General features: G+C 42.7%; 1 protein-coding gene across 1 annotated transcript in view; it reads right to left on the reverse strand.

The window, feature by feature from the left end:
* LOC126091092 (tyrosine kinase receptor Cad96Ca) overlaps window positions 1-20,478 on the reverse strand; it is a 481,814-nt gene extending 461,336 nt beyond the window's left edge. Inside the window, exon 1 of the mRNA XM_049907035.1 lies at window positions 19,872-20,478. Coding sequence (XP_049762992.1) covers window positions 19,872-19,935 — 64 coding nt within the window. The 5' untranslated portion in view covers window positions 19,936-20,478. The remainder of the gene's footprint in view (window positions 1-19,871) is intronic.
* Between the last annotated feature and the right edge of the window lie 7,430 nt (window positions 20,479-27,908).

Here is a 27,908-nt window from a genome sequence, read left to right on the forward strand (position 1 = left end):
TGTGGCGTAGCAAGACAGCCACGCCACTCTGAAGTAGCCGAAAGGCACGCGTACACACACGCCGGCTGGCGTGAAGTCTGGAACAGGATACTTTGTGAATGCTATAGAGAAAAGTACGTATCTAAGTTAATACTCAACTTTAATGCATCCTTGTGGTACATCGCTCTTGACTATACAAATTAGACTCTCTCCAGATATGGTTAATGGCGCCTTGCTAGGTCGTAGCCATGGACTTAGCTGAAGGCTATTCTAACTGTCTCTCGGCAAATGAGAGAAAGGCTTCGTCAGTGTAGTCGCTAGCAAAGTCGTCGTACAACTAGGGCGAGTGCTAGTCCGTCTTTCTAGACCTGCCATGTGGTGGCGCTAGGTCTGCAAGTACTGACAGTGGCGACACGCGGGTCCGACATGTACTAATGGACCGCGGCCGATTTAAAGCTACCACCTAGCAAGTGTGGTGTCTGGCAGTGACACCACAGTTACTAACTGATATTCGTACAGACATCGACGGAAAATGCAAAATTGTAAACTTTGGCGGCCGATGGATGAGTGTTTGACGCTGCAGCGCAATTTCACCGCTCTGCAAGGATAGTAAACAGGGGACAGATTGATGACACTAGGGCATAAATTCTTGCGAATTTTCATTTCGTGTACAGAGTTCGCAAACAGTCGCATGAACAATACACGGAGATGCCAGCGTCTAGAGAGCAAATGTAATTGGGCCCAAAGAAGCCGCTTGGAGCAATCGGAAAATCGCTCGACATTTGAACAGGGACGATCCCACTAATCGGAGATGTTGCCAGGAATGAGTAAACCATGGCTGAGCATAACGTCAAGAAGGAAGCGGTCGACATAGAGAGAAGACAGAACGTGCAGGCCGAGGAATCGTCAGAAAAGCACTCAGAGCCCAAGGTTCAACATTATCGTCGATCCTAAATACAAATACCGCTTCAGTGATCACAAGGAACATTGATACAGGGCAACAGAAAGGCGACTGTGCTCATGGTACCCCTTGCGCCGACTACCGTCGACATCTGAACACCAACAGCCGGCCGGAGTGGCCGAGCGGTTAAAGGCGCTACAGTCTGGAACCGCACGACCGCTACGGTCGCAGGTTCGAATCCTGCCTCGGGCATGGATGTGTGTGATGTCCTTAGGTTAGTTAGGTTTAAGTAGTCCTAAGTTCTAGGGGACTTATGACCACAGCAGTTGAGTCCCATAGTGCTCAGAGCCATTTGAACCATTTTTTGATTGCCATGGGATATCAACCTGACTGTCGCCCGACAACAAGGAGTGATAGACTGGGTGTGCCATTTCATTACATAGCAGAACGCCTTCAGTTGTCATCCGTGGCACTCTTACAGCACAGCGGTATGTTGAAGACACTACTCACCTTGTTTTGTTGCCCTACATGGCAAGCCATCCTAGGCTTACATTTTAGCAAGATAATGCTCGCGTGCACCTGAGAAGAGTTTCAACAGCTTGTCTTCGTGCTTGCCGAGCCCTACCTTGGCTAGCAGTCACCAGATCTCTCCCCAGCTGAGAACATTTGGAGTATTCTGGGCAGAGCCCTCCAACCAGGTCGGGATTTTCATGATCTGACATGCCAAATGGACATAATTTGGCATGATATCCACCGGAGATCATCCAACAGCTGTATCAATCAATGCCAAGCCGAATAACTGCCTGAATAAGGGCCAGAGGTCAACCAACGAGTTATTGACTTGCTTAGTTTGTGAATATCTCTCTCTCTCTCTCTCTCTTCAATATACCTACCAATTTTTCTAAAACTGTTGTCATATAGAATGAAATTTTCACTCTGCAGCGGAGTGTGCGCTGATATGAAACTTCCTGGCAGATTAAAACTGTGCACCGGACCGAGAGCTTCTGCGAAGTTTGGAATGTAGGAGACGAGGTACTGGTACAGCTTTAAGCAGTGAGGACGGGGCGTGAGTCGTGATTGGGTGGTTCTGTTGGTAGAGCACTTGCCCGCGAAAGGCAAATGTCCCGAGATCGAGTCTCGGTCCGGCACACAGTTTTAATCTGCCAGGAAGTTTCATTGTAGTCATATGTTTGTCCTTACATGTACATCACATCTACCGATATCCGTCCCATTTGGCCTTGTCCCATATCATGTGTCTGCCTTTTTTTTTGTCTTAGACTATACGCAGGTACAGAACAGATTATTCACTGTTATTATTGATGATTAGCTTACTCCCTTCAAGCGCCTTCTGGAAGGTTGGCATGTCGATTAACGCGTGGAAGGTACCCGATCACCTATATCGTTCATCACAAAGTGTAATTTTAGACAACAGCGTGAGGTTGTGTATAACAATGTGAAGGTTAGTTTCTCGTTTTCTGTCACGTTTTATTCCGTATCTACATCTGCATCTACATTTCGAGTGTGTGGCAGAGGATACTTCCTCTTGTATCATACACATTGCCTGACAAAAACGTGAAACATCCCAAAGAAATGGTCGGACGTCAGCAGTAACTTCGTAAACTTACACACTATCGGCGGATAGTGAATGACTGGACCTGCAGCTCTCCTTGACATGTGGAACGACCACCAGAATACATTGATGTTGTCCGTGCCTAGTATTGATACTACGGCCGTTAGGGTATATAAGGGAAGTCGGACATTGATTGGTCACGGACATGACGCGTACTAGTGAAACACAGCGTTATCAGCAACGGATGTCTATTTGGCCGCCTGGTCTAATTGTACAATAACACGATTTGGGGGGGGGGGTGGAGAGCAATTCGGTTGTGACACTGGCCTCGTTTTGGACTGCATGGGAAAGTGAGCGTAGTCATGTTCATCGTCGAAGTTCCTGTTGACCACGTTTGACCACCAGAAGGGGCAATCGCCGTACTGTGCAGGAAGTACATCGTAAGTCCTTCATATCAGTGCCTGCCATCTGTCAATAGGTAACTGACTTCCTGCCACATTGTGTTATTCATGACCATTGGTCGGAGAGCAGTAGCAGCCGCACTAGGAAATCACCGCTCCATGCGTAGGCTACTACTGACATCACATCACGAAGGGCTTGGCTCTGAGCGCTATGGGACGAAACTTCTGAGGTCATCAGTCCCCTAGAACCTAGAACTACTTAAACCTAACTAACCTAAGAACACCACACACATCCATGCCCGAGGCAGGATTCGAACCTGCTACCGTAGCGGTCGTGCGGTTCCAGACTGGAGCGCCTAGAACCGCTCGGCCACTCTGGCCGGCACATCACGAACGGCTGCGTTTGGAATGGTGTCGTGACCGGGAAGCACAAACTGCTGCTAAATGGCGATGTATCGTGTTCAGTTATCAACTGCAATTCTGCACTACCCTGGTGAGCATCGGCGCCGAGTATGGCGGTGACCTAGGGAAAAATGCCAGTCTTCCAAGGCTGTGGGGAGATGGGGAGACACAGCTGTGATATTCCTGGCGTCATGGTGAGGGGAGTAATCGAGAAGGACTTCAGATCAAGTTGCCAGTGATGGACGGAATTCTTCTCTCATGGCTCTATTATTTTTCTTTAAGAACGGTTTTATGACGCTCAGTTTCACCGAAATGCACGATTCATCCATTCATAAGTAATTACGACAATCGTCGGATCCCACCTGCTTCAGTAATAGAATGTATGTGAATTTCTGTCCTTGCGTTAGCCACTTCTTGGCCCATAGCTTTCTCTCGCCTTCTTTTTTTGTCTTATTACCTTTAAAACAGCGAAAGCAAACCCTCATTTTTGTTTCCCTGTAAACCCAAGCAGGATCTCGTAGAACATTAACACAATGAACTTCAGAAAAACAAATCACAACAGGGCGGCGCTGTAATCACTGAGTGCAGTCGGTCAGGACGTGTGTAGGGTGCCACGATTTGGGCGTTCGATAAATTAGTGCCTTTGAAGTGGCCTTTAACGATTCTTCAGTGGCTGCGCTCGCGTGTGACCAATTTTTTGTCTGGTGAGCCCACGTTGTGCCAGCTTTTCTTCCACGCACGTTACATCCTACTGATTTATGTTTGTTAACCTGAATTCCCATTGAAACTCTTTTGTATTTCGCTTAACGGTAGGGCTGTTGATAAAATTTCGATAAATCAATTTTACCCTCAAGTTATCGATATATATATATCGGCAATACGCTTCTCTTTGATTTATCGATATCGAAACGGCAGTAAAGAATTCCGTACTTCTATTTCATTTTATATTTCATCGAAATTTTCGGAATTGTTGTTTTGAAATTGCAGTAGAGTAAAATTTTACTTTCAGTGTCTGAAGGAGTCTCATTACTTTTTAAGCTTTCATCGGTCTTTCTCTTTGACTCTGTGAATCAAGTATAGGTGGCACAAAAAAGAAATCCGATTGCACAGAGCGGTGGCGGTGTGAATGGCATAACAAGATTTCCAATGTGAAGAAATAGGACACCAGTCGCGTAAAAAATGTGTGTGAAATCTTATGGGACTTAGCTCCTAAGGTCATCAGTCCCTAAGCTTACACACTACTTAACCTAAATTATCCTAAGGACAAACACACACACACACACCCATGCCCGAGGGAGGACTCGAACCTCCGCCGGGACCAGCCGCAGTCCCTAAAAAGAGCAATTTGTAAGGCAACTAGAGTGTTATTTCTCCACAGCGGCATTCTTCAAAAACAGTTGCAGAAACTAATGAATAAAAATCTGAATGACAAGACTAGTCTTTACGGTGGGCAGATACGTGTGAGAAGTAATACTGACGTAATGGGCTCTCGGCGCTACTAACAAAAACTGCAACCTTTAACTTCACCGCACTACAAGTGCTAGGTCGCTAGCGTTTGCAGAAATGAAAAAAAAAGGAAGTCGACATGAAATGTTCCGGACGAAACCGAACGATGGACCCATCGGACAGCTTTTATTGTGCCACTTACATGCAGTTACCATTGTTAGCAAAGTGGTTACCACGAAACGTGCAGATGCTTCGTTTTCCTTTCAATTCTTCCTCTAAAGGGGATGAGGCGATTGCTAGCTTGTTGGCGTACAGAATATCTAGTAATTAATCAGTACTTAAATGTACAGTCGTAAAACCTGCAGTATATTTACAATGTGCAGCCGGATATTTTAATAGGGGAGTACACAGATATTTCTTCGTCGATATACCGATACTTTTCTTCCGAATTATCTGTGTCCGATATGGATGTTTCTTTTAAATATCGATACACCTGATCCCAGATATTTTTAAAATTACCAGCATTCCTACTTAACGGTAGAGTTCAGTGGGAATCTTGGGGCTGCCCGTCCCCTGCCTGCGAGTGAACAGCAAGTGCGTGTCCGGCGGCTCGCCACACCGGCGGCTCGCCGCGCTGGCGACGGCCGAGGCGGGCTGCGCGTCCCGTTATGTTATCCCGGCAGGTCGCCAAGGCCAGCCGCGCTCTGAACTCCGCTGAACTTCAGCACGGGCCAGCTCTCTGGGTCAGCCACGCACATTGCGACACCGCGGACGGGATGCACGAGGTCCAATGAGGTGCATCACTGTCAGGTTTTTCGGGTACTGTAATTGAATTGGCCTGGATTTGGATAATTGAAATGGCCTGGGAGTCGGGACAGGTTCCATCAGACTGGACAATAGCAGTAATCACACCAATCTTTAAACATGGAAACAGAAAAGATTGTAACAACTACAGAGGTATCTCTTTAATCAGCGTTGTGGGTAAAATCTTCTCAGGTATTGTTGAAAGGAAAGTGCGAGTATTAGTTGAGGACCAATTGGATGAAAATCAGTGTGGGTTTAGGCCTCTTCGAGCTTGTCAGGACCAGATCTTTAGCTTACGGCAAATAATGGAGAAGTGCTATGAGTGGAACAAGGAATTGTATCTATGCTTTATAGATCTAGAAAAGGCATATGACCGGGTTCCTAGGAGGAAGTTATTGTCTGTTCTACAAGATTATGGAATAGGAGGCAAACTTTTGCAAGCAATTAAAGGTCTTTACATGGATAGTCAGGCAGCAGTTAGAGTTGACGGTAAATTGAGTTCATGGTTCAGAGTAGTTTCAGGGGTAAGACAAGGCTGCAACCTGTCTCCACTGTTGTTCATATTATTTATGGATCATATGTTGAAAACAATAGACTGGCTGGGTGAGATTAAGATATGTGAACACAAAATAAGCAGTTTTGCATATGCGGATGACTTAGTTGTGATGGCAGATTCGATTGAAAGTTTGCAAAGTAATATTTCAGAGCTAGATCAGAAATGTAAGGACTATGGTATGAAGATTAGCATCTCCAAAACGAAAGTAATGTCAGTGGGAAAGAAATATAAACGGATTGAGTGCCAAATAGGAGGAACAAAGTTAGAACAGGTGGACGGTTTCAAGTACTTAGGATGCATATTCTCACAGGATGGCAACATAGTGAAAGAACTGGAAGCGAGGTGTAGCAAAGCTAATGCAGTGAGCGCTCAGCTACGATCTACTCTCTTCTGCAAGAAGGAAGTCAGTACGAAGACTAAGTTATCTGTGCACCGTTTAATCTTTCGACCAACTTTGTTGTATGGGAGCGAAAGCTGGGTGGATTCAGGTTACCTTATCAACAAGGTTGAGGTTACGGATATGAAAGTAGCTAGGATGATTGCAGGTACTAGTAGATGGGAACAATGGCAGGAGGGTGTCCACAATGAGGAAATCAAAGAAAAACTGGGAATGAACTCTATAGATGTAGCAGTCAGGGCGAACAGGCTTAGATGGTGGGGTCATGTTACACGCATGGGAGAAGCAAGGTTACCCAAGAGACTCATGGATTCAGCAGTAGAGGGTAGGAGGAGTCGGGGCAGACCGAGTAGAAGGTACCTGGATTCGTTTAAGAATGATTTTGAAGTAATAGGTTTAACATCAGAAGAGGCACCAATGTTAGCACTGAATAGGGGATCATGGAGGAACTGTATAAGGGGGGCTATGCTCCAGACTGAACGCTGAAAGGCATAATCAGTCTTAAATGATGATGATGGCTTCAGGTGCCCGGAAATAAATCCCTGCCAGAAGTGACAAGTAAAATCGGAAACTTACAAGAAAATGGAAGCTGTGATGATTAAGAAGTACGTGATATAGTCTGTCTGTAAACTCAAGACCGAGCAGCGCTTTTGGTGGGGGCAGTGGCCTTTCCCGGAAGAAAGCTGCCACCGGCCTACGGGGGCACCCAAAATCTGTTGCCCGTTATCTGTCCAGCAGTGTAGATCGGCATGCAGTGATATACGTCGTTTCTGTTCGTGGGATCTTAGTTGCCAGTGTCAGTGAGTTAACTTTGTATCCTTACTGATGTACTTCGATATCCGGAAGTGATGGATAATCGTCTAGCATTGCAAGAAAATTTGCAGAATTCGAAGAAGAGGAGGTATTTGCAGAGCAACGAGCGTTCGACCTTCTCTAATGTTATTACAGCGTGTATTAAAGAGGCGACCCAAAAAGAACTGTTGGCTAATATTACCAGTCCCAATCAAAGGCCTGCAATTTATGCAAACGTCAGCCGCATGGTTTACTGGAATCGCCACGAAGGAAAACTAATAATTTTGTGAGGAAACCCATCGTTTACAGACAGTTTCGAAATCACGTAAAAGCTTTGATGCTTATGGAACACTAAATCTCTATCTCGGTCACTATTCATCTGATTCTAAGACATATTGCTTAAAACATGTGCGCAATAGCTATTCTAAACACTCCTGAAATTTCCTTCGAAACATGTACACCGATTCTGGACTTCTAAGCAAAAAGCTTGACATACGAGGTGCGCTCACATATTAATTTTTATTTTTTGGTAAGAACTTTATTTGTTAGTCTACAGCAATGTTATCCTCTTCAATATATTCCCCATTAATACACTTATGCCAATGCTTTTTCCAATTCCCGAAACACTTTATGAACTGTTTCTTCGGGATAATTTATAGGTCCCTTAACTGTCCACTTTTAATCTCGTCCATGCTTGTAAAACCGCTGTCTTTTAAGGCCTGCTTTGAAATGTTTATACCACTTGTCTGCCCTTGCTTTACTCATAACATGCTAACCTAAAGCAATATTTACCATTTCTAAAAGTTTCACACACTTTATTCCATTCTTATAACAAAATTTAATACAGATTCTCTTATTTATTTTTATACAAAACAAAAACCGTTGATGCTACCAAAACACATGTAACCTTTCTGACAGCTGACAACAGAGTAAATACCCAATATGCATAACATTGAACACATACTTTTGAGGCATGTTTACGAAGACAGTGACTAAAAAGTAGCGCAAATCGGACTAATACAACACAAAATTATAAATTTCTGCTTACTTTTTAAACACTCTTTGTGTTGGAACAATTGTTCAGTTTCAATGCAGTCCTTCAGAGAAAACTTTTACCTTTTAGTAGAAACACAAAGTAGGAACAAGCCTTAAATTCTAAAGACTGATCGCATTATATTGGGTTCGTTTCACGAATAGCGATAGAGGAACATACATTCACATGAACAGGAATTTGGTTCTATGTTTGTAGTAGAATTCTGACTTCCGTTCTTATCTTAATATTACTTACTCTATAATGTTATGTTTCGGAAGAAGCTATCGTTTTTTGTACGGTCTTAACGCATTTGTCTAAAAATAAACGCAGCCGAGACGTATCTGTGCACGGCCTCGCCACACATGTTGTGAAACAGCCTGTAGGAAGAGCCACGTGACGTAGCTCGGTTGGCTGAGTGGGGACTCGCTCGCTCGCTCGCTCTTCAGTTTACCGACAGACTATATGAAAAGGAGAAAGATCTGCTCACAGGAAAAAAGAGAGGAAGAAAGATTTTGAAATGTGATGCTACAGAAGAATTAGCTGGATGCATTAGGTAAATAACGGAGAGGCACTGTATAGAATTGAGAAGAAAAGAGACTTAAAGCACACCTTCACTAAAAGATTTGATTTTGAATCGCCTTATAACTGACCCCTTAATTACCTCAGCAACTTGGATTTCGACCTGACAAAAGCCGCACCGGACAGCTGCTAAAGCTCACACAGTTTATAGCAGATAGGTTTGAAGTTGGTAGGGTGAAAAGAGAGGTGTTTGTAGAGAGGTGTTTGTCGACTTATCAGAAGCGTATGACACTGACAGTCAGCAGCTACTACTATTCAAGTTCTGCAGTCTGACAAAGGATTTTAGCTAACTAGTCTGGTAGCCTCTCTTTTGTAGAATCGCAGATTCCTCGTCAACTTCCAAGAAAGGCGTAGCCGATGGATACTACAGAGAAACGGCTTCGCGCAGGGAAGCTTGCTGGCTCCAGTTTTATATAACATATACACAAACGAACAACCCGTAGCACCGAAAAGAAGGAACTTCTTGTATGCCGATGACCTTGCTCTAGCAACCCAGAGCACACATTTTGAACGCCCTCACGAATGCCCTCAAACAACTTCCCAGATACTACAACACAAACCAACTTAAATAAAATCGCACAAAGACACAAGTGTCTTCTTTTCATAAGAAGAACAGAGAACCTCGTCGAAAAATCACACACAATATCGTCAGGTGAGACTCCAAAATACCTAAGAGTGACACGTGATACATCATTTACCTTCAAAAAGCACTGCGTGAACTACAAGTGTAAAATGAAGTATAAATATAAAGTTTCCACCAGGAACAATCTTCTACGGAAACTGGCCAGACGACAGCGGGTTTAGTCAGCCTGAAACTACACGAACCTCCGCAACGGCACTATGCTGTTCTGCGAGACAGTATGGACGTACAATTCAGCACACGTCAAATAAGTGGAATTAGAGCTCAATGACACCTGAAAAATCATTACAGGTTGCTTGGAATCCCCTCCAGTCGAATGGCTTTACCACCTCGCAGGAGTAGTCCCACCTGCTGTTCGAAGAGAAATGAGGAAAGAAAGACACTGAGGCAGGAGAGAGTGTATGGTCACGAACCGCACCCGCAACGACTGAAGTCAAGGTGGGGTTTCCTCAGAACTTGGACGGCACTTGGAACGACTGCAGAGAAAGTTAAGTTGCAACAGTGGAGGGATACGGCGTACGTTCCCCCTGGCTGGCGTAGAGTTCCACAGACACTGCCTCATAGCTATGATGAGAAATGGATGCCGCGGATGTCCCTAGGCAGAATGAGATCTGGAGTTGGCAAATCAAACGTTGATTTTGTAAGGTGGGGTACACTGATCAGGATGATACGGAGCACGACTGTGAAGAAGACATGACTGTTCATCATATGCTTCAATGACGACTACATTCAGTCTTCTGCATAGAAGATGCACTTCATAAAGGACAGAAAATGCATTGGAAGTAGCGAAGTTTTGGGCAAAAGTTGTATAGTTGTAACAATGCGTATAATATGTATTTTTGTGACATGAGAATAAATAAATAAATCAAAGGTTCCTCAGTGTAGTAATGTAGGTAAGTGCCGCGTTGTGGGGGGAGAGGGGGGGGGGTTAAAATTATATAGGGAGACTCAGGCTCGACTACAATAAGCAGGTTCAGATGTATATAGGTCGCAGAAATGAAGAAGCTTGCCCAGGAAAGAGATTCTCGTTAAAACTACACATTCATAAACGAAAATGTCTATGTCCTATAGTACAAATTTAATGTAACAGGTAAACCGTTGGGGAGGGGGGTCACATATTATTTAATTTATTTCAATAGTTTCTCTGAGTACACTCTGGTGACAAGAGGTTAGAGGTTTGTATGTAACATATATAAAGGGGCACTAGTCGCCAAAACTGTTGGCATATTTATCGCATTGCGACACTAGCCGGCAGATTCCATCCTTGAAGAAGCTAACAGGCTGCTGTCGGATCCAGGCCTGGATACAGTCACACACTTCATCGTCCGTTGCGATTCGATTACCGCGAATAGCTTGTTTTGGAGGTGCAAACACATGAAGTTCACACTGTGAATGGTCGGGACTCTACGACAGATGTTCCAGCGTTTTCCACCGAAACTGCTGCAATGTCCTCTTCACCGCACTGGCAGTGTGTGGGCGGGCGTTATCATGCAGGAGGATGACGTCATTGGACAACATTCCTCGGCGTTCCGACTTGATGGCTCGTCTAAGGTTCTCCAACTCCCAGGTTTCATTTGAATGAGCCTCATACATATAAACCGGGAAATAAACGTCTGAGAATGCTCGTATCTCATGACTGGAACTAATCTAATAAATCAAACAATACGCGACCTCTTGGGCAGTTTGTCTGTGTATTAATTACAATGGTCACTCTGTCCTCTGCAGGAGAGGTCTGCGTTTGTTATGCACAGCTTATTTACTCATCCAGTTTGCGGCTTACAAAGTTATCAACAGACAGAGGAACCTTCCTGATGTTCAGAAATCAGCTAATATCAACGAAACGTCCTCAACTTTGGCCTGCGATAATACAGAGTGTTCCAAAATCCATCGAGTCCGAACACCTGACAGAGATACACGAAGTTCAAGGAATCCGGAAGTGCGTCCAGCATGAGTGATGCAGATGTGGAACAGGTGCAGCACACACGTATCAAGAGGTCAAACAAATCTACCCTTCAAACTTCTTGACAGTCGCAGCTAGCACCAACTGTGGGGCACAGAATATTTCTCAGTAGACTGAAACAACATGCCTACAAGGTGCAGCATGCGCTTCAACCTCATGGCATGCCAAAGCGCAAAGCATTTGCAATTGAGGTTCCGAGCCGGATCGACGATGACCAGTCTATCCTAAAAAAGGTTACAATGGGCAAAGTTTGCTTTCATGTGTCCTTGAAGATAAACCGACTACATATGAGGAACTGGGGCTCTTTAAACTCCCACATGATCACGGAAATTGTGCACAACATTCCCAAGGAAAACTTGTGGTGAGGTATGCTTCATGACCGTGTGGTGGGACCGTTTTTATTAGAGGTGTCAACAACATCGACTGTTTATCTGGGCACGTTGAACAGTTTGCATTCCCATAGGTCGAAGAGTTGCAGCCTGACATATTGCAACTGTAGGCTAGTGCCCCCTCCTTACTTGGTGTCGATTGTCAGGTAGGCTTTGGACGACATTCCCAGGGCGTTGCAGATGACGACCTGTTTCTGCCCCCCCCCCCCCCAACGTCTCCACACATAACTGAATTAGGTTCTTTTCTTCTGGGTGCGAGACCTGCGGGATTTGTGAGCTTTGGCAACAGAGCAGCAATTGCATACGTTAATGAGGATATGCTAGGCTGGACTGAGAGGAACTGGATTACCGATAAGATATCCTGCGTGCTACAGTTGACGCACTTATTGAAGTACGTTAAACGGCCACTAAAACTTTAGGAGTATGTGAACATTATGCCACAAACCGCACCTTCCTACCTATCCTTGTTTCTAAAATATGCGTTATCATTTTGAAAAGGAATTCCTAGTGACGGGTTCAGTCTACAAGACGGAATGTCTAACGCATAACCTTAATCTCTTCGCTCACAAGATTGAACTCGTTCACTGCTCTGTCCGCGTCCTTCATCGCCTCCATAGCCCACCGATATGTGGAATTCTCGCCAGGATAAAGAGGTCGTTTAATGTACGACAGGTCGTGGCATTCGTTTCCTTGCCACCAGCTAGTTTGTGTAACATTTTAAGAGGCCGCTACCTGTAACCCCCACATAGGGAGGGAACGTTAAACGACGATGTATCTGTCATGCCTTCCTATTGGAGGCAGTTGTGTTGACATACCATGTTTCCAAATTTCTCGCAAGAGAAAAAGCATGTCGACACCATATAGGGAACTCTTAAAAGACAAAAGCTCCTACGGATTCTCCCAATAAAGCTAACCAACACATTGCTCTCCAATATATGTATGGTGAGAAATTTGACACTATATAAATTTATAACTCAACGCCCTTGTCTGCGAACAGATCTTTAACATATTTTTTTGTGAAAGACCATGTTGCCATGACTACCAGTTAGATGGTAGAACGCAATGAAAATAAACTTATTTTACTTAGTTTCCATCTGTTAGTATTTTCATCTGTATTTTCTTTACCTTTACAACAGCAATCGCCGAGCAGGATTCGTTGCAAAAGGGGAATTCCGAGTCAGATGAAAGATTACTGATGGAAACATTTATTGTGCCAAGCATTTTCATTCAAGAAATGTTGGAAGGAATGCTGTGAGTTCCGATTACCGTTATATCTTCGATCTTTCCACTTTTGCGTTATGGGAGAGTGAATTGAAATCTCGCCATATATCAGACCCACACCAAACATTTCATGGAACTTCGCGTTATCAGAAATGGGCGCATTTACGAATACAGTACAGTCATAAAGAGCAGCAACGGCCGCTCGTGAATAGTCGACAGCCCGGAAAGTCGACGCGCTTGCCTTGCACAACTGACGCCATTGCAACACAACTGGGCTCAGGGTATTACAGACCAGAGCCCAGAACAGTATTCCATTCACAGCCTTAGTGCACTCTGACGCTATCGCCAAGGTTTACGAAGCCGTAAGTTTTGCTCCGCGAGCAAGGAGCTATTGCAATGGAGCATTAAATGAGTGAACGGAGGTTGCCGAGAACCTGTGCAGTACAGCTGCACATTTGTAAGCAGGTGAATTTTGGCTCAAATTCCATCTCACAGTTCCCCAGTGATCGTAAGGTGAGCAATAAATCGCGTGAGGGACAACAATGTCAAGTGCTTCACTAATAGTTCTATACATAGTCGTGGAGCAAGCGTCAGTTTGGACCTACATTACCAAGGAAACACGAACAAAAAAACTCAAAGCAACGTTCCTGTCAGGGATTTAAACCATATAATACATTGCCTGAGCAGATGCAAAAGATTACTAAAGACATCTGTTTAAAAAGGCAAATACATCTATTCGAAAATCAGCCAAATCATATTCTCAAATAACGCACGCTACACAATCAGAGACTATTTAGAGGATTCCAGTAGTGGTTCATAACGAAAGGGGATAACTGCAAAACCAGTTCGCATTAGAGTACATGATCACAACGTGCTGCTTTTAGAAGAAACTCATGTTCCAGTGTGTTTAGTGCATGTTAGTAATGTCGTCTCATTATCCCGAGTTCAACATCTCACTCATCATGGACGGGCGCTGACTAAGATTTTCAGGTGGAAGGAAAGGACATGAAGATGTTCATGTTGGTGTTTATAGAGGCGCGTTTACGAGCCTGGAGTCAATTTTACACACAGACTGGAGATAGTGCGAGTGTCATAGCAGCATGTTCAAAGTTCACGAATCACCAGCGCTTGTCCTTTATGTGCGCAGCGACGAGGAACAAAACAATGTTTTATAATAACTTGACTAAACTGCGTGTTTATCAAAAGCCATCGTACAATATGGACCATCCGAATGAGGCAGCACAGTTTTTAAACATCTGGAGGATGAATTTTGCTCTACCTGGCCGCCCTGTTTTAGGTTTTCTTAAATCATTCCTTCAGCAAGGCTACGCCCAATGACCTCTCCATCCTCATACAAGCATACATTTTGGAAATTTGTGGTAAGTTCCTATGGAACCAAACTGCTGATGTCATCGGTCCCTAGGCTTACAGACTATTAATCTTACTTTAACTAACGCTAAGGACAACACACACACACACCCCTACGGGGGGGAGCGGCGCGAACCGTGGCAAGGCGCCAAAGACCGCTCGGCACACACAACACACACACACACACACACACACACACACACACACACACACATATATATATATATATATATATATATATATATATATTAGAATACTCTCTTTCAAATTCTGAAGGTGGCAGGGGTAAAATATGGGGAACAGAAGGCTATTTACAATTTGTACAGAAACCATATGGCAGTTATGAGTCGAGGGGCATGAAAGGGAAGCAGTGATAGGAAAGGGAGTGAGACAGGGTTGTAGCCTACCCCCGATGTTATTCAATCTGTGTATTGAGCAAGCAGTAAGGTAAACAAAAGAAAAATTCGGAGTAGGAATTAAAATCCGTGGAGAAGAAATTAAAACTTTGAGGTTCACCGATGACATTGTAATTCCGTCAGAGACAGCAAAGGACCTGGAAGAGCAGCTGAACGGAATGCACAGTGTCTTGAAAGGAGGATATAAGATGAACATCAACCAAAGCAAAACGAGGATAATGGAATGTAGTCGAATTAAATCGGGTAATGCTGAGGGTATTAGATTAGGAAATGAGACGCTTAAAGTAGTAAATGAGTTTTGCTATTTGGCGAGCAAAATAACTGATGATGGTCGAAGTAGAGAGGATATAAAATGTAGACTGGCAATGGCAAGGAAAGCGTTTCTCAAGAAGAGAAATTTGTTAACATCTAATATAGACTTAAGTGTCAGGAAGTCGTTTCTGAAAGTATTTGTATGGAGTGTAGCCTTGTATGGAAGTGAAACGTGGACGATAAATAGTTTGGACAAGAAGAGAATAGAAGCATTCGAAATGTGGTGCTACAGAAGAATGCTGAATATTAGATGGGTAGATCACATAACTAATAAGGCGGTATTGAATAGAATTGGGGAGAAGAGAAATCTGTGGCACAACTTGACTAGAAGAAAGGATCGGTTGGTAGGACATATTCTAAGGCATCAAGGGACCACCACTTTAGTACTGGAGGGCAGCGTGGAGGGTAAAAATCGTAGAGGGAGACCAAGAGATGAATACACTTAACAGATTCAGAAGGATGTAGGTTGCAGTAGGTACGGGGAGATGAAGAAGCTTGCACAGGATAGAGTAGCATGGAGAGCTGCATCAAACCAGTCTCTGTATTGAGGACCACAAAAACAACAACAACCATATATATATCGTGTGTGTAGGCATATTTTTGAAGTGCTTATTTTCATAGTATTATGGCGTCAAATCCTGTATTATTGTAAGATGATCCCGCGATAAATTAGTAATGTAATATAATGGTTAATGATGATAAAAAGGTTTCATTACACGAGAAAGTCTGAATAACGAGCCACAATTAAAAATGAGGGACCGTCATTTAGTGCAATGTCCTCTATCAGTTATAGTAACTGTGCACACCCTAGGGACCAACCCAGTGTTTGAAAGTATCACCCATCTTGACCTCAGAAAACTATGTGATGTATTGTCTAAAAAGCCGATCAGAAGCATCATGAAAAACTTGCTGATCGAACTTGTTGGTCATGTGGCAAATATGATAGACTTGGGAGAAGGAAAAGAAGAAACACGTACGCAGACACAGTAAATATCGCCCACGGGTACAGCGAGTTGCAGTGATGAGCTAGTAAACGATCTAATTCGGATGGGGACTTGAGAAGAAGACAACTCATTAAGGCAGAGCGCTTAATTACTGGATAAAGTGGTGAAGCATCTCCACATTTATGGAGTCGTGTGCTAGTTTATACCCATCGCGAATAGCAATGGTAGTATGTACGCTTGACGCAACTTTATCTGCCACTGACAGCGAACTATCGAATTCTGCTTGTCAGTGTTCAGAGAAGTTGCATACTTTGTAAGACTGCATGTATTTCACATATTTTGTTCAGTAGGTGACATTCCAAACCTTAGGGACGATTTTCCCCCGATGTCAAGGAACACGGCATCAGCTTCGACACCACTGTAAATTTCTGCATCTAGTAAATAAACCGTGAGCTGCTTACTACAGCATCAGGATTTGAGAAAGCTATGTTTATGTCTAAGGAGGAGTTAACACAACATTTATCGTATACAAGCAGGTAACATACATAAGCGGACACTGGGGTATTTTCCTGGTGTAAACCTAATTACATTTAAATGAGAACGAAGTAATTAAAGGGGCTGTGCTTCCAGTTAGTGTAAGACTTAGTTTTACAGTAGAAATAACCACTGATCTAGCAACTATTATGATGTCTTTTAGTGCTGCCCTGGGTCGATTATGTGTCATTCATTATCGTCTTTATGAAACGCTAATGATAGTTTGATGGTACGGTTGCAGAAAACATTCGAGGCCGGCCGTTGTGGCCGAGCGGTTCTTGGCGCTTCAGTCTGGAACCGCGCGACTGCTACGGTCGCAGGTTCGAATCCTGCCTCGGTCATGGATGTGTGTGATGTCCTTAGGTTAGTTACGTTTACGTAGTTCTAAGTTCTAGAGGACTGATGACCTCAGATCTTACAATTCCCATAGTGCTCAGAGCCATTTGAAAACATTCGATGTATCATAAATTAGGTATGACTGAATATAATGCATAAAACATCTAAATTCGTCTTCAGCAATGAAATGGGTGGAAGAGAGGACGTGGACGTTGCTTAACAAACTATATTGTCATCACTAGGGTTGTCATACGTCCCCATTAATCAGCTTTTCTCCCCTTATATTGATGTCCGAAGAAGCCTTATCCGGGACACTAATGTCCCATTTTCAAGTTAAAGAATCTAACATTTATATTCTACTGGTGCGCTATGTCAATATATAACATGTAAGCAATGGCTAGCAACTTACTCTCATACTACGTCTAGCTTGTTTGATTGCAATCGGTAACTCTGTACAACAACCACTATTAAATTGTCCACACTGCTGAGTAACTTGACTTCCATCAATTCGTTGCAGTGTCTGTGTGTGTAATTATAGAGTGTGAATTCTTGTTGTTTTGTGATGCCAAACGCGAAGTGTAAAATCTCTTTACCTTTCAAGTAAATTTATGCAATTACTATGATGAGTAGTGACGTATGGGTTAATTTTTACAGGCCTTTCAAGTCCCTCCTCGCCTTCATCCTACGTTTGGATATCTGTGGATTTTAGTACCAACATTTACGGCAACACAACTCATCAATGTCAGCATCATTCATCAGCTCCACATCACAACCAAGATAACAAAGAATTAAGCAATTACATGTGACTGCTTATTTACTGGTATGGTTTGGCGAAGTTACTACCACTTTGTTCGTCTTACCAGGGTGATACCAAGGTACGTTGTACACGCCTTTCACTTATCCTTAATCTCCTTTCTGATGGTCACTGAAAAAGCAACTGTTGTTGAGGATGGACTGGGAACTTCGGACATTCGTTGCGGAGTTATATATGGAATGCTTGTTAATGAACCGGAAGCGACTAGCACGAGACGAGGACAGCTCACGTCGATGTTTCTGTCACAGTCTGACGGACTTAACCGGCAAGCAACCGCATGTTTTATTTCTACTATAGCTCTGTTAAAATGTACATGAGATTTTTGAACTTGTTCTTGGAATACAATCTTGTCATCGTAGAGTTAGTTACATTTTACAGAAAATGATAAAAAAAAACACACAAACACGAAACAAGCATGTGAGCTCTGGAACTCCCGGAAGCAGGTATTCTATTTTGGGCGAAAACAAGCTAAGCTTAGGAAGTTTGAGAAACTGAAGATTACATAAGAAAACGAACTACTTCTACAAAAAAGATGAGTCGGGAACACCAGGCTATTTCAGTGAGGACCATAATTTTTGGAAAATGGTAGCCAGCAAGATCTGCTTTAATACAAACCCATGGACCCAGTGGAAGAGCTGTTCGTTCCTATTTCGGGGCTATCTGAATTATCTGTTAAATGTCAAGCGTAACTGAATGTCGAAGCTTTGAATCCTGAAAATGGTGATCCATTACTGTCGGAGTAACGTGTCAGTAATGATAAGAATTGGAAATGATTTAACCTTATTACTTCACATCATTGTACCATTTGAGAGACTAGTAGTGTTCAACTAATTCCGTAAGTACTATTCTCGTGGCGGGATTTTCAAAAGCATTAATTACCGATATACTTTATTACATATGACAAACGCGACTCCCCATTTGATACAAAACTAGTCGATCTTCGAAGCAACAATACTTTGAGAATAAGTATTGTTGAAGGAATAAAGTTAAAAGTAGCTGCCTCTTAACTGATAGCCAATTTGAAGCTACAGAGTAGAATAGGTGGAGGGGAGGCGATGACGGCAGTGGAGGGGGAATACATGTAACTGGGTGTACCGTTAACTGCTTGGTTGCGTTCATTATCTTTGGAGCGTTAATTTTCTGGTTCTCTTCGTTTCAGAAGAGTCATATGGACGACTAACTGTCCTTGCAGTCGTTTTATTTCTTACTTAATTTTATTATAATACGTGCCAATGTAAGATGGAAACCAACACAGCGTGGTGGGCGGAAGTAATTCGATAGATGATCGTGCACTCCTTACGGTGGAAGTGGGATGCTGCTGAATTATGCATACGTGTTGGAGAGGGGAGTGGGGGTGAACTTTGTTCTTCCAGAACAAGATCTGTTGGGGAGCTGTGGTTTTATTGTGCGGAAATATTAATGGAAACCGCAATGTCTTAAACATGCTCCCACGCTGCAGTCTTGATAAATTCTTAAGAGAGATTAATCGCTGTACCAGTCTCCCTTGATTATATTGGTAACAAGTCCTTCGATATGGAATCATGCACGAAACCTTACCTATAAGGCAGAAAGCAATCACTAAAATAATGGAGACTACGATAATGAAATTTCCTACAGTAAATTCGTCGCGGAATACTGTTGCTGCTCGGCACCTATCGTTCTACTAGGTCACCATGCTAAATAAGTTCACTACGACTTTAAATTCAGATATCCACTTAATTTTTGTACAGTAATGAGAGGATGTAAATTGATATCAATTATACACTCCAAAACAACGCATATATTACACAGCGATAATGTGTAAATGGAATTGCATAATAAATGAATTTCCTCTCATTTTAATGATTTCTGAACTTTTATTATGAAGTGCAGTGAACAAGCAAACAGTAAACACGGAAACAAAAACCTCCTTATGGCTGGAAGACTGTTAGAGAAAAACAGCAATTAGAAGATGATACAGACACAAACAGCTGCTTGCTAGGACTGGTTATGTTTCTTCCTGAGTCTTTATTTACAGTACAGTCGCATTATTCAACACTGTGCAGAATGGACAAGGTAAGCACTTTATTTTCCTTACCTGTGTTCAGCTCGTGAAAAGTGAAGAGCAGAAAGACCCACAAAGCTGCTGAAGAGGCGGTCATTTTCCTTCTCCGAATCCTTAGCGTCGAAAAACACAATCTTCCTAACAACCTGCTTCTGTTTTCCAGACAATATTAACACGATGTTGCCCTAGGAATTATCTTCTTTCACACAAATCACTTGTAACAGTAAAATTTCACACGTCTGTCACGACTTTGTTGACACACTTCCACAAAAATTGCACTCGCTAACGCAAACCAATGTATCTGTTGCACGTATTCCAGCTGAGTTGCTTGCTCGTTCGCGAGTTGATATCACCGCACGCTAATACCGAAAGATGCGCGGGAGAACACTTCTGACGTATTTTGGAGAGTGACGGAATCGACCTGTTGCTTACGCCGCGGTTGTGACGTCACTGTTGGTGCCTGGAAGCTGGTACGTTGCTGTTGACGGACCGACGTGTGCCGCCCGTTCGGGCTGACAAACGAAACAAACTTGACTCGCGCTCACCCTGCCTCCATCGTGGAAGCCTGCCCAACCCCTACGTCACGGCTCCGGCACTTCCGTCGGTCTGCGCCTGCCGTCCGGTGAAACCTCGCCTTGGCTGGCCTTCCTACCTCATTCCTCGCGGCAGCTCTCACCGTGGGCAAAGAAAGGTGGGACAACGGCCGCTCATTGGCTGACCGAAGGCTTCTTGGCCAATCAGCAGCGGCCTTCGTGTCTTGCGGCCAACCAGTTCCTCCGTTGCTGCCTCCAGGAGTCTCGAGCCGCTGTCGCTGTTTCTCTGCCTGGCTTGCTGCCTACACATATGAAGGCGTCGTGCCAGCTGCGGAATGGGCAATGTCAGCAGCCGCTCCGGACTTGGGCGGACATAAACAGCTTATAAGCGTACTTCAGCGGTACATTTTCGCTGCTGTAGCACATGCAGACTACTGCTCATCACAATAAAAGCTCCCTTCAACATGCTACTACACTCATTCCGGTGTATATACATACAGGGCGATTCAAAAGTAACTGTACACACTTCGTGAGTGTAATGTATGATCAAGATTAGAGTAAAACGTTAAATTAAGTTTCGCCTTAAATTGTTGTATGTCAGAGTTATGCCGTAGAGTAGAGACGAGAAATGCACCACGAAATTTGAGGAAAAGGTGTAAATATGGACATCTCCTTTTGTTTTTGACTTAAAGGTACCTTCTTGTGTAAAAATTCCAGATTTTATACCTTCATTAACAACTATAACAAGTTAAAGAAATGATGAGAGGTGAAACAATGATTAGTATCCATTATTTCTATTCGAAAACAAAGATTTACAAAAAGCTTATGAAGTGAATGAAAGGGGGTGCAAATACGGGCATCCACAAAAAGGTGCAAGAAATCTTTTGTAATGTTTTAATGAAATGGATTAAAACAATAAAAATTGTAGACTAGTCTACAAAAAGCAACTTTCGTACATTTATGCAAGTAATCTGAAATTTTTTACAGTAATCGCAAACTTACGTAGCTCCTTCAGCGCCAGCACAACCTAAGTGTGCCCACATTTGGCACGTTACACATTTAATCCGCACTTCTCCTCTCCTGTCTTGAGAGAATTTTTTATCACAAAAGATGGAACTTGCACCGCTTGAGTGTGGTGTATCCCCATCGTTCACATCAAGGTAATCATCACTGTCCACAAGGTGAGGGCTGCAGGAGCCTGATGATGATTCAGACAGTTTTGTGGAACAGAGTTTCTGTTTTGGACGCCTTTGGATTTTGCACTTCTGTTCGCAGGGCGGCCTCTAACCCCAGAGAAACTCAACGACCTCTTCTTGATAGCACTTTTGTCAAGCGACTTTATGAACTGATCTTTGTATGGCGTTCCAGTGAAGTAGCAGGCGGTTGCTGCTTTTCGTTCCCGTGTTGTGGTTCTCTTCTTAATGTTCGGCATAGGAGATATGTCGAACGATGAAACTGCATTTGTTGAAGTACCCGGAGAATTTCCCGGTGTTTCAATGGCTTCATCAACTGGCATAACTAGAGCTTGGTGTGACTGAACATCAGGGTAATTCGAAGAAGAAGCAGATGATGTCGATGGTCCAGAGGTAGCAAATAGAGGAGCATATGATTCGGAAACATTAGGTCTATGTTCCACTGTGGAGCAAGTTTTTCCTGCAACCAACTCAGCAACTATGAAATCGGCTTCGGTGAATATGTAACGGTACATAGAATAGAACCCAGTTACTTTGAATCATTTAATTGCTATCTCAGCTGATTGGTTACGAAGGTAAGCTTAGCCAAAAACCACCATAACGTCGTAAGGTGTGAGAGGACGCCCATTGTGATGCAACCATACTCTCACTGCCTCGCTGTAGTACGTTCTCAGAAGTCCCATGAACGTCTTATCTAGAGGCTGCATTTTGTGAGTGCAATGTAGAGGAAGTGAGATGATAGTCACGTGGTGTTCTTTCGCCAAGTCAATCAGATCTGGATTTCGAACGTGGCTATAATGACCATATGAGATTGCCTTTGTTCAGTCGGACATGTTTTCTCAGTGAAGTGAACGAACCATTGCAGCAGGGGGACAGCCTCTCATTAGAGCTTGGGACATGCTGGTTCTAGGAAAAATTATCATTGGTGAGACATAATGTCGCGATGTGCTCATGCATGCGATGACTATGATTGTAGCCCCACTTTCTGCAGACGTTAGAGCTGCAGTTTGTTTCTTCCCTTTCATCCCTACCACTTTTGGAATTTTGCTTTGGACAATGAACAGGCCTGTCTCGTCCACGTTATACACTCGGTCTACTGGAGGTGAGTGTTAGTTGAAAGCGTCTGCCAATAAATCAAAGAAAAACCATCACATTTTCTTTATTGAATCCTAGGGTTCTGGCATATGAAGTTCCTCAAGGTTTGCGATTGACAATTAATCCTCGTGTCTCTCAAGAAAAATGCCACCTCTAGCTCGTCCTGCTTCTCCTCCTTTGAAAGGGGTAGTCAAACTATTTCTCTGGCCACGTAAAAATGCAATTCTTCTCAGATCCGCCAAAGTGCACCGAATGAATTTTTGCTCCACCTCAAGGAGATAACAAACTAGCTGTTTTTCGAGGTCTGCATTTAAAATCGGATCCTTCCAAGCTTTGTCTCTTGAACCGCTTGCTCATGGATTTTATCAAGTTTATCTCTGCGAAGTGCTACAAGGCACTCCCAATGATCCTGCAGCACCTTTCACAGAAGCCTCCATTGTTTTCATAGTTGCCATGGCACGTACCATCTGAGATTTATCCCACTGATGCGTCTCGTTCTTAGTCATCGCGTTTCTTCGATGTCGACATTCTGCAAGGACAAACAAAAGCACTAGGGTCTATTCTCGCAATTTTGACATTCTGTTTGTTTGTTTGTTGCTGTGTCAGTTCTATATATGAACTTTAAACAAAATTCGACTAACCATATCCCCATAAAATTATTTAAATGTTTTACGTTGTTCAAGAGAAGAGATGGTGCAATTATGGGCGTTCCTCAAATAGGGGTCCATTTTTACGCCAACCCAATGGGCCCATATTTACACCAACCATTCTTAAGCAACATGGCCACTATCACGTCTAAGCTAAAAGCGTGTGTAACGTAAAACGTGCTTCTAAAAGTAGCTTTTGAAGGATATAAAAAGAAAACGATTACGCACGCCTGCCAAACGTTTGCAGTCCTGAACAAACACCAATTCACACAATAACTGATGTTGTAACTACTCTGCTTGAAACAATGCTTCCAACGGTTCACTACTACCGTCTGTCAACAACAGGCACCGTTTTCAATCTTGGTCGCCAGACTGCAACACTTTCCATAACTTCTTCGTGAGGGGTGCCCATAATTACACCTGTGCCCATTTTTACACCGTTTCTTCTAATTATTCTCAGAAAGCAACAACTTGAATGGATTCGAAATTCGGCTGAACCATGTGTACCCCAGGACTTCTGTACCCCAGGACTTGTTCAAAATGATGTCCCTATAGACGAAGACAGAGACGTGTCTCGACATCTTACTGCTCGCGGAATGTTGCAGGCTCTGTTCGTCTGATTTTGCACAGCTGTTTTCAATTCGCAGCAGTGGATGTGCTACATTCTCAATTGCAACACCATACACGAGCTTCGAAGCTATGATCGCAGGGTTACGATCTGGTTATCTAGCGTGCCACTTATCGGGATAAGCAACTTCGAGATAATCTCTTGCCTCCCGGCTAAAATGTACAGTGGCATCGCCGACAAAGCAGCATCATTCGATAAACAGGAGAACATGACACGCCAAAGGCCTTTACTAGCCCATGGCGTAACGCCTATCACAAATGACGTTATGCGTCATCACTCGGAAACAAAACAGTTTCACACAAAACTTTTATTTAACGTTTTACTTCTGACCCATACATTACACTCTCGAAGTGTGCAGGCTACTTTTGAATTAACTTGTATATATGGACCAGAGTAGGACTAAGAAGAAGAAGAAAAAAAAGAAACGCTTGAAAGGCAAGGTAAAGGGTGATTTTGGTTCCGCGTTAGCGGCAATCCCAATATGGCCGCAACAGCAACAGCTGGTAAATTCGTAACTCAGTTCCTCCGCACGTTTCCCTTTAACGTGCAGTATTTATTTCGCCTTGAAGGATCGTAAGAAACTGATCACTTTTCTGCTCACTTTAGCTGACATTCTTTGTGGATTATAAAAACAGTCTCACACAACGAAGTCGAACCAATAGTCGACCGCAGATTGATATGACAGCGGCGAACGCTATAAGGTACGACGTAGCTCGTTCTGTGGTTTCTGGTTGCTATGGTGCCTCTTTTCTAAACATCTTGGTGTCAACCACTGTGTTATTTTAATCCAGATATAGTTTATGACTTCCCAGACGTATTGCAACTAGAATCTACTTCCAGTTTAGCATATGCATGCAGATAAAAGCAATCTATCATCTGTAAGCTTATTTAATATGTTTCAAAACATTTGAAGTGATGAATTTAGGAATATTCTGTAACTTGCTACATATCACTCCTGTGGGTATCATGAATATGAAATTAGGCTAATTACAACGTTGACGAAGGAACTTGGGCGCCATCATTCCAGCGCTTCATTCGTGAATGGAGCGGGAGAAAGCCCCAACAACCGGTTCATCGGGAAGCACCTCTACCGTGCATTTCACAGTGGTTTGCAGAGTATTGATGTGGATTAGACTTGCCAGAAAACCTAGCAATCTCACAGAAAATGAACATAGTTCACAGGGTCAACAGCATCAATTGCGTAGCAGTGGTGCAATACATCTCTCTACGGAGCATGTAAACTGTAACAGAACGAAGTAAGTGCAGAAAGTGCTTTGACCTAAGGGTAACACTAATCCAAAATTTGCGCGGTGTTTTTCGTTAGTTGCAACGGATGACGCAAATTTTGTGCGACTTCTACAAAGTTTGATTTGGGGAATTCAATCTTCTCATTTTGTTATGTAGCAATTATCAAATTTTCCTTTATGATAAGTAAAGCGCATCTCGAGAGAATCTCTCGCGTTTCAGAGCAGATAGATTACTACCAGGAACTCTCCGGGAGTTAAATATGCAGAAGCTGTGTTAGAGATCTGTTTGAGATTAAGGAAGATCTCTACACATCTTTTCTCGACAATTTGTTTCCGGTCACTTTGTTGTGAAACTATACGCCTTTTTAAAGAAATGTGGAAAGATTAAATATTATATAACCAGTCACCTCGTGTTCCTGTTTCATTTAAAATCCCGTAAAAGATTTCGAGACTGGTTTTCCGATGTTAAACTGGGACTAATATGTTAGAAGATGGCATTTAGTTTTGCTACCCAGCGTACAGCTGAGTTTCCGTTGCCCTTACACACTCTCATTTTGTTCAAAATAGAAATTTGTGATATATCTATTGTACGTAGTCACATTTGGCGTATTCCATTCCAGGTAACGAAACAATGCCACATGAAGCGAGGCACCTGAAATAATCGAATGTGATTATCCAGTAATGCGATGACTTCTGAAGATCCCTATGACAAGATCGAAACAGTTTATAGGATACTGCCGTGAATGAAACCAATACTAAAAGCCAAACTATTTCTTTTTTTTTCCAGCTTCCCTAATACCATATACGAATGAAGATGATGCGAAAATTTAATCTGCCTTCACCATAACCGAGTAATCATCAGCATTGATCATAAGCACACGTATAAAGTTATCTTTCAAGAGGATTCTCGAAGCAAATCCAGTTACTAGGAAGATGTCAGCTTAAGATTCGACGTAAGAATCGTACGAAGAAGGTCGCTAACAAACATTGTCTGGATTCTTGAGGACTGCTAATCAACATTGGAAATATTGCAAGTTACAGTACTTGAAGAGTTTGAGAAAATCCAGAGATCAACTATACGATTAAAGGACGAGTTTTTATGCCAGAAATTTCAAAGAAAAGCTTAACAGTCTCTGTTGGAACAACGAACGCGAAAGACGCAAGGTGTACTTACACTTTAAAATCCCAACATACACTCCAGTACGATAAACATTTTACACTCTGTCATTACAACTCGCGTAATGACTAAAGCTGACTGACACGCTGGCGTGCTGACAGCATTTCTTCCCCAAGATCAGACGGTAAGATTTCGGAGTACAGGCGCAGATCCATAATAATCTAAACGTAGTGTTTGGAAAAGGGAGTATAAAATATACTTCAGTACAGAAATATGTACGATGATGTACTTAATCTTTGCCTATCAGGTATCACACTTTTCTTTAATTTGGTCTTGACGTTTGCGTGCTACTTCCGAAATTCTACTGAAGAGATGGAAAGCATGTTCCGAAACTCGTACTGGTTACAGTGAAAATTATTTTCTCGCAATTTGGAGCCTACAATATTCTGCCCGACATACTTTTAAGCTGCATACGATAGAAATCGAATCTCGGTTATTGCTAAGATTCCTCCCGACGCTGACGTTACTTTTACATCTAGAAAAACGTTGCGTCATGCTGGCCGTTAAACATGCGTCATTCTTCAAATTCCGCCACACCTGACTCACTTGAGAAAAGCAAAACGGACGTTGCTCTTAGTTTACGTAACGCAGTGGTTTAGACTTTATTTAACGTAACTTAACATTTGTAAATGAACGTACGAAGGACATTTTCGTAATAAATGAAAGTTGTTATGAATAATAACACATATTATTTACAGCATAAAATACAACACTGGTTTGAATTATATTCACTGTAATTTTCGAAATGAAAATTCACTTAAACGGTGGACCCTAAAAATTAATGGGAAGTATTCCTGTAGCCAACGGTGTGAGGGTAACAGTTTTTTGGGAAAAATTCAGTTTACATATTTGATGCTAAAAGTTATTACCGCTTGTGATAAAAAAAGGCAGTTGGGAAAATAACATTCTTTGGAAGTTTCTGAAATCTTTAGGGAAAATAGCAATCAAGTGATTATTAAAGTTGATGTGTAGAAACTATACGCGTGGAGACTTTGGGAAAAATATCATCCACTCAATCCCGAAGACAGTAAGAGTCGGCAAGTGTGAAAACTTTAACAAAATAAGCTTCACGGCTTATGCATCCAAGTTGCTGACAAGAATAATATGTAGATTAATAAAAAAGAAAATCGAGAATCTGTTAGATAACGATCAGTCTGGCTTTCGTAAAGGTAAAGACATCAAAGAGGCAAGTATGACGTTGCTCTTAATAATGGAAACAAGACTTAACAAAAATCAAGAAATGGTCATTGGATTTGTAGACCTGAGAAAAGCGAGCGACAGTGTCAAATGGTGCAAGATATTCGAAATTCTGTGAAAACTAGGAGTAAGCTATGGGGGAAGACAGATAATATACAATGTGTACACGTATTAAGAGGGAATAATAAGAATGGAAGACCAAGGACGAGTGGTCGGATTAAAAAGGGTGTAGGACATGGGTGTAGTCTTTGGCCCTACTTTCAATCTGTCCGTCGAAGAAGCAATGGCAGAAATAAAAGAGAGGTTCAAGAGTGGGATTAAAATTCAGGGTGAAATGATATCAATGACAAGAT

Source organism: Schistocerca cancellata, chromosome 1, assembly GCF_023864275.1.
Source record: "Schistocerca cancellata isolate TAMUIC-IGC-003103 chromosome 1, iqSchCanc2.1, whole genome shotgun sequence".
NCBI classification, from domain to species: Eukaryota; Metazoa; Arthropoda; class Insecta; order Orthoptera; family Acrididae; genus Schistocerca; species Schistocerca cancellata.